At 42.6% G+C, this 8,299-nt stretch overlaps 1 protein-coding gene across 1 annotated transcript; it reads right to left on the reverse strand.

The window, feature by feature from the left end:
- Positions 1–5,218: 5,218 nt before the first annotated feature.
- On the reverse strand, positions 5,219–6,277 carry GPR148 (G protein-coupled receptor 148). The gene has a single exon (XM_075098343.1). It carries the CDS (start codon positions 6,275–6,277, stop codon positions 5,219–5,221), a length of 1,059 nt encoding a protein of 352 aa, XP_074954444.1.
- Between the last annotated feature and the right edge of the window lie 2,022 nt (positions 6,278–8,299).

An 8,299-nucleotide genomic window follows, 5' to 3' on the forward strand; every position in this document is an offset into this window, starting at 1 on the left:
AACAGCCAGGAGGGCCTGGAGTCTCAAGTCCCAGTATCTGGGTCAGTTGTAGAGAAAGAAAAATAAACATTGAAGAGGTCACACCCGGGACGCTCTGGGACACCCTTGGCCAAAGGCTGGGAACATATGCCCGTCCCTCCTCCTCTGCCTAGTTGCTGGAAAGAGCCGACTCACCATTAAATCAAGACAGAAAACACTGTGCAAAACAAATCTGTCCAAGCAGGGAGCAGTGACTCCTTCCAGCCTCTCTCCCTCTCTGTAATGTCTCCTTTTGCCATATACAGTATGAAAAATAATATTTCTCTCCTGTTGGGCTGAGAAAAGAACATTGGTTCCTGAGTTTCAGCACACTGATGCCAGAGCACTCAGCAGTATGGCAGGGCCCCGGATTGTACTGGTGAGTATGCTGCAACCATGCAGGCTGAGCAGGGCAGACGCAGCCCGTGGGGTAGGTGCATGCCCCTCAACAGGTCTCTATCGTATCCCTCCCTCAGAAAGCCTGTGAGAAATCCTGTCTTTTATGCAATTTCCCCGTGCCACTTCTGTAATGCTTAACTCCACATAGCAGAGAGAAAACAGCCCCTTGTCTCTCCTGTGGTGCTTCCCCAGCTGTACCTGCAGACAGACCTTGGGCAAGCACGAGCCAGCTCATCCCTCACTGACAAACACAAAGCAGCAGAACCACAGCTTGGCTCCTTTCCCTCTCCTACTTCATGAGAGTCTCTAAAAAATTCTGATGTTTTAGCAGGAGTTCATAAAGAGTTGTTTTTATTTGTCTCCCTTCTCTTTGTGCCTTTCAGATTCACGTTGCAATCTGAAGGATTACAAGCATATTGAAAAACAAAAACATTCAGGATCAGTAGTTTTATGAAGATGCCAAAAAATCATGAGGTTTATGAAAAAATGGCAAGAACTAGCAGTGCTGTGCCCTCAGTTACGAGCAGCGAGGTGGGGGTGGAGACAGGAGACAACAGAAATCAAATTTCAAGGAAACTTGTAATTTCCTTTTCCTATCATGGGTTCTTTCCCAATCTGTCATACATTCCTACCTCCCACAGGGAATGGCCACAATCACAGTTTCTGTCCAAAGGATACCGTACCTCGGTGTACAAAAAAAGCAAAGAGCAGACGACTCCCTGCAGGAGCTGCGTGACCTGTCTCAGGGGCAGCTGGAGCTGTTCCCCAGCACTTGGATGCAGCCCTGGGGTTTTTGGGGGTGCCTCAACTGTAACCAGGCAAATGCCAGTTTCCTTCTGACCTCATACTATATTTAACTTCCCTTAGAAAATGAGACAGCCAACTGATGGAGCAGCAGTAGACATTCTAATATTAATTACTAAGACTGCAGGAGGTTAATTAGTTTGTCTGAATAATTACTCAAATCGTTGCAAGTGAACTAAACCCCAAATCCAAAGCTGTATGCTTGTTTACCTGCCTGGAGATTCTCTGTATCTCATGACACTGAAACGGATCTCCAGTGCTACATAGCACAGGCACAGCCCGTGGAACGAGGTCTGACTCCCTTCAGTCTGTGGGTTACAGACAGCAGTCAACTGCACCGTAAATCCAACTGAGAGGGAAGAGAGCAGTGGTAAGCGAAGTGACAATGTTGGCATAAGAAAAGAGGGGAAAAACTGACTAGGAATATATTTAGGCTATAAATTAGAATACCTTTAGTGATTCATGCTGTTGCAATTTATTAAAGGATTACTGCCCCCAGCTGCCAAATCACATGTTAAAGTCAACTGCTCTCCATTACACTTTAAATTAGAATGCTGGGCAGGCACAGTGACATCCAAGAAGTTCACTTATGTGACCTCGGAGAGGTCGATAACTGGGCTGTGGTAAATAGTCTCAGTCTGAATTTCCAGAGCTTATCTGGAGACGTCCTTACAAGGTTGCTAATCACTACAGCCATGAGGTTCTGGCAAATAAAGAAACCTAATGATCTTTAAGACGAAACTCAAGACATTTATGAAAAGAATTATAGGAACCTAGCGCTTGTGACGTTGTACTGCTGACTCCTTTGGCCCTATTCGGATAGATTGGGGAAATCCCCAAAGACAAATGATTCAGGTGTATAGTGTGTTTCTTCTATGCATGCTGTAACATACTGCTTTTGTATCAAACAGCACAATAATATTCCATGGTAAGAAGTTGTCTACAAGCAGTCACTTAAGAAAAACTTACCTATCTAGTGTTAAACCACCTTAAATCATCAACACGCCATGCAGATGACTTTTTTTAGAATTACATTCAACTTAACTAATTTCAGTTCAGCTAAAACCATTCTTAGGTAAACGCCCATTTTAGGGAACAATCTCAAGAACAGGAATAAGATTATTTTATTTATCTTTCTTAGAAGGTCATTTCCACAAAGCAGTGTTTTGTTTGCTTGGTCCTTATGATATCACTGTAGACAGATTTCATACATACATAAACTTGCCATGATCACCATCCACTTGCTCCTCCTTTCAGTGTCCTTCTTTATGTAACCGAACTTCTAGCTGCCTCTAAATATATCCAGGGGATGTGTATGTAAGAAAAAGTTACAGAATTGGCAATATAATCCTACCCAAATCTGTCCTGGAGATTAACTCCATAATTGACAAAGGTTAGCAGGAAGATCAAATGCTAGTAATCTGCAGCTATTCAAAGTCACCTATGGCTGTACATAGAACTACCTCACTCTATACTATTTATACAGTTTGCTACTTAGCATGAAAATTTACAATATAGTTAAACTTCAGGTAATAAAGCTTGAAAAAATTTACACGGACAAAACAGCCTGTAAGTTATCAGCATCTTTGCCAACAGGCATTGGCATGAAGATTTGGCCCAGGATTCAAGCAGCCTGGGCAGTCAGGATGCCTGGGCATCTTCCATTCTTGATCATACTGCATGCTAAAGGCATTTAGCAGAATGCACCTGATGCCAGTATATAGCCATTTCCCCCATCCTTCCTAGTGTTATGGAAGAGCCCTGTTGTAGGCTGAAACGAAAGTCTTTATACAAACAGAGCTTGTGTGCCAAGTGTCTACAGTACATTCGTCTTGGAGAAGAATAAAAGCAGCCACTAAAAAGCAACTTTTAGGTCCTAATTTTTTTTATTGAAGAGGGTTGAGAGAAATGTTTATGTTGTGTTGTGGGATTATTTTTTGTTTGGTTTTGGTTTTTTTTTCTGGAAAACAATGCCATTGCACAGGAATTTAATGTTCCTTTGGGTCAAAAAGGGGAAGCGCAGAACCATGGTTAAAGCAAATACACAATAATATAGTTTATTCACCTGCAACAACTTTACCTTAAAAATGCTTTTACACAAGAAGTGCCCCTTAGAAGCAAATCCTGTCCCTGTTCATTCCCATCTCTGAACTGGAATTTGTTACCCCCCTCAATAGTGCTTACACAGCTGTTGGCAGAACATGCTATAAAACAGATCACTGGGATAATCCTGGTTAAAATGAAAACACCGCCACTTCTCTCTGGAGGGACCTTTTAACCTGCAACCCCAGAAGCAGTTGTATCAGCAAACTGGAGAGAGCCGACACTACAGTGTGGAGAGAGTTAACAGTTTGGGTATGAGGAAAGAAGGAGATAATCAGGAACCTCTCAGACAGGCTTCATTGCCAAAAACCACTTTGTGCCACCAGACACCAATCTCCTTCTAGCTGACGCTTAGTGGAATTCTTCAGATTACCATGAAATACCAAAAAGCCATATTCAGCACTTTCTGTGTATAGCTTTAAGCAAACAATAAAGCGGGGAGTCTGCACACAAGCAAAATACTGTGTGAAATCAATGGCCTTTTTTTTTTTTCAAAGTCCAATATATTTTTGCATATAAAGTAACAAATTCTAAAAATATTATCTTTAGAAATACAAAAGCTCTTTCTCAAGTCCAAGGAACAGCACCGCAATTTAAATTTCCCACACTGATACTTATGTCTAATGAAATTTTGGTTTCTTTAAAGATCAGAAATACATTTCGCTCTTCTCCTGTAGGTAGGTGGCTGATCTGGAAAACCTAAAATACTTTTACAAGATATCATCTCTCTTTCCCCTGAGTATATCAACAGGCTCTGCAGCCTCTCCTTCTGACCTTTCTACGGGTTTGGTGGCAGGTGCCCAACACCCAGCTCTGGTATGGTGCAGCTATAACCTGGGATCAGGCTGCTGGAGAAGACATATGTGAGACAGACCTGGGAAATACTTCAGCAGGGACCCAGGAACAGTGTTTGTGCTTAGTCCCTCACCCCTGGTCATGTCTGAGCCATGCTATGGGTACACTTGTGCCCAGCTTTCCACCTCACTGCTCCTGCCCTGCTGCCTCAGCTGCTAGGCTTAGCCTTGGCCTGGTCACATCAGTATGGACCCAGCAGAGAATCAGGGCTCTGGGCGGACCCAGCCTCCCTGCGGCCACCCACTTGGCTCGCCCAGCACAGGCACAGCGGGACTGCACCCTGCAGGGAGGCACTGCCACCCACTGCTTCCATTTTCCCTCACTGAGCAGCCCATCTTTGTTACTCCCTGACAGCATCACATGCTGGGCTGCCCAACAGACACTTATCAAAGGTGACTTCCCATCAGACTGAGATGTTACAAAAATTCAGTGCTTTACAGATTGTCAGGCAGAATCCATAAGGCAGTTAATATGCTGGCACACTGCACAAGATGAAGCACAGCGTTTCACTGACTACAGCAGTTTCCAGAGGCACCTCTCAGTGTATGTTTTAAAGAATAAGTCATTGGCTACCAACTTGGCAAGAATACACCCTGAGTGAAAGAAACAGCTGTTGTGTTCACAGCACATTTGGTTAAGGATCCTCTCTGCTGTAGGTGACGTTGTCAAGAGACCTGTGGTTACCCCCTTTGCTTTGCACCATCTATTTTTCATTTTCAGTTTTCCAGAAAGGCATCTACCACAGGTGGGTGAAAGTGGCCTTGATTCAATATCTCGTCCAAAAGATACTGCCTTCCCACATCAGAACAAAACTTAGAACTTCTTCTAAAGTCACATTTGCTGTATTCTCAGCTGTGATGTGATGAAAGATCTGTGCCCTCCTGGCACCAAGGAGGCAATGACCAACCCATGTTTTCTCTAACATAGGTTGATCACTTCTTCAGATCACTACTTCTTCAGAAGCTGAGTGATTTCTGTCAGGCTTGCATGCTAACAAGGTAAGAACAACTCCTCTGCTGCGGCTGCGGTCTGTGTTGGCTCAGGATGGTGATGCAGCAGGTGACACCAGGTGAAGATGCTTCCTTCTGACCATGGATTTGAGAGATGCTGAGATCTCTCTGTATCGAAGTCCATACAGAAAAGGGAACAAAACCTTAGGCAGAATCATCAGGACATTGCAGACTGTCAGGGAGACCCAGATTCCCGTCTGCAGTCCGATGACAATGTTAACACACAAGAATGATTCTACAAAAAGTGCCAAGAGTGGAAAGAAGTAAAAAAATAACACAGTGTTGTGCATTAAGAATGTTACACTGGCTCTGGAGCAGATGCTCTCCCATATACCTGATTGTTTGGTTTTAAAATACAGAATAGCATAGCAACAAAATATCAGAGACAGACAGAGAAAAACAACTGTGGTAGAAAGCCAGAAACAGAGTTTCACAGCATCAGTCCCATTCAGAGTTAACATTAGTATTACCGGAACCGAGCACGTTTCCATGACACAGGGCACAAAGCTGTGAGTGCTCGATAGCACCAGGAAGAAAATCCCAGGGAAAGCCCCAGAATACATCCAGAGTAATACAATAATTTTTTTAGTTCGTGAAGGGGGCAAAATAGCAATGTAGCGCAGAGGAAACAAAATAGCTATGTATGTGTCCAAGACTATTGCAGCAGCTGTGAACAATCCTCCACAGTAAGCCACTGCCAGCAAAAATAATAGGAGGACACAAGCTTCCTTTGGGAGATGTACATGTGCTGCATTGAGAGCAGCTAACAGGGTGTAGAACAAAAGGTATATCAGATCAGAAAGCAGAGCATTTCCCAGCAGCATGTACCTTGTTTCCTGACGGATGCTAAACCTAGAGAAGATCACAAACAAGATGATAGGAATGATGAGGACACCTGCCACGAGGCAGACAACTGGAGGGATTAAAAACATCTTCATGTTTGTGCCTGATGAGTTGAGAGCCCATTCTTCCAGCAAATAGTACAAAGAAGTGTCATCCAAATTTGAGGAACTGTTGAACTCTGTCTTCCTGTGGTAATATGCAGTTGCATTTGCTCTCTTTACTAAAGCACAGCCAGAGAAGTCCATTTCCTTAGGATTTTGGGATGATTGTCTGACCTGAAGAAAGCAAAATCTTCTACCCTGAGTTCTTAGAAAGGCAAATGAACCAGAGGGTGCAAAAAGCCTGTGGAAGCAAAGTGATTCCTGTAGCAAATTCTACCAGCTCTTCTCAAGGACAGAAAGTTGAAACTTGTAAGTGAGTTCTGTGGTTTCAAAAGATGTTTTTCCCTAAAGTGGAGATTTTCTTTTCTTTCTCCAAAATCTAACGTTTAGAAAAGAGAATGAATCCTTGTGTGCTTTAAAAAAAAGTCTAAATCCCTCAGCTAGCTCTTTGATCAGAAATGAATGGGTTGATCATTTTCAGTAATTTGAGTTTGTTCTCATCACATTATCACTCCAATGAGGCAGATTAAATATTAGCTTGATTAAACAAATATGCAATGATACAGAACAACTTCCACGTGTACTGATGCAGGAGAGTCATAAATGTGATTGGGTGATGTTTTGTACCAATTCGTGTGCAACAACACAATCCATTTGAAGTGATCAATAATAAAGGCTCTCAATCCTGTTGTAAAATTGTATCACAATGGCTCTGGTGAATGAAATAATCTTATTTATAGATGACAAACATTTTTGCTTCAGTGAATCAAATCATGTTATTTACAGATGATAAGCCTTCCGCTGCCTTTTTAAAGGCATGACGTACAAATAACTGAATTCCCATCTATTGCAGACTTACAGTCAATTTGTGAATTTTCTGGGATAAGTGACATACCCTATAACATACCTGCATACCCTTCAGCAGACTTGGCATTTCCAATGTCCATCTGGAGACCAAATCTTGGCTTGCTGACCAGCATGCTGCTGCTGCACTGCACTGCTTTTACTATCAGATCTCAGTATCAGAGCTGGGGGGGCAATGACAGAACTGTGAAGAAGGAGCTCTTCAAATTCTTCCAGGTATGGTCTGATCAGAGGAAAAGCTGATTTTTTTAATAGGCCCAACACTGGCTAATAACACTTTAGTTTTAATCAGAAGGACTGTATTGATGCAGTTGTTCATCATCTTCTGCGATGAAAAGTGGGCATGGCAGCACTATCATGTATTTCACGGCCTACCCTTCCTGCAGTTGCTTACCCCTGCGTACGCCACACAAAGCAGTGCACCGCTGCTATGACATCACATTACTTTGCTGCTTACACAGGACATAAGCAGCAAAGGCAAGAGATGTGCAGAATATGCAGCTTTGTCAAGAGCTCTATGTTCTCTTCTCATCACGGATATCCTGGAGATTTTTAAGTAGTGCTAAACATCAAAGGATTACTCCCAGTATTTGAAAAATAGTGTGTGCATAAGCCAAAGGTCTAATAAAATAGTCAAAACAAGTAGTCAATGAAATCTGCTGGCTGCTCAGCTGTTTTCAATTTATAATATATATTTAGGTGCCTAAAAATAAAAATGTCTAAATTGAGACAACCCTTTTGGTCCAGACAAGTCTACCAGGACCTCCCACATTCACCAGCATGGTCAAATCTTTAATTATTGTTTCAAGCATGATCTTCCATCTCTCAGGTAATACAGATTCCACTGCTGACACCACACGACCAGAGGGAATGCAGCTCCTTACTTAACATGGCATTATCATATTCATTATTTCCCCAGCACTACCAGCATGCTTGAACACTTCAACAGCATCTAGCAATGCAGCATGCTTCCATCCATGGGAGACATTGCAGTCTCACCTCGAAGAAAGTCGTGCTGTGCCATGGACATGCTGAATCAGGGCATGCCAAGTAACAAAGCAGACAGCTTATGAAAATCAGCATCAGTCATCAAATCTTGTGCGCATTTAAATTCCTTACATACTGATAGCTGGCATCCATGAACCCGTATGTTAAGACAGTTTGACAGTCTGCACCATATGCAACAAAGGGATAGGAGGAAAGATCAATAATAATTTTAAGCACAGCATTTCAGTTGCTATAGTGATTGTTTTTACTCACTCAATCCTGCATCCACTGAAAAGTGTGTGAACAATATTGATG

Source organism: Phalacrocorax aristotelis, chromosome 7 (assembly GCF_949628215.1).
Source record: "Phalacrocorax aristotelis chromosome 7, bGulAri2.1, whole genome shotgun sequence".
In the NCBI taxonomy this organism is placed as follows: Eukaryota; Metazoa; Chordata; class Aves; order Suliformes; family Phalacrocoracidae; genus Phalacrocorax; species Phalacrocorax aristotelis.

Coding starts and splice junctions, on each gene's coding strand:
- GPR148 (XM_075098343.1), bottom strand. CDS start 6,277: ATGGACTTCTCTGGCTGTGCTTTAGTAAAGAGAGCAAATGCAACTGCA.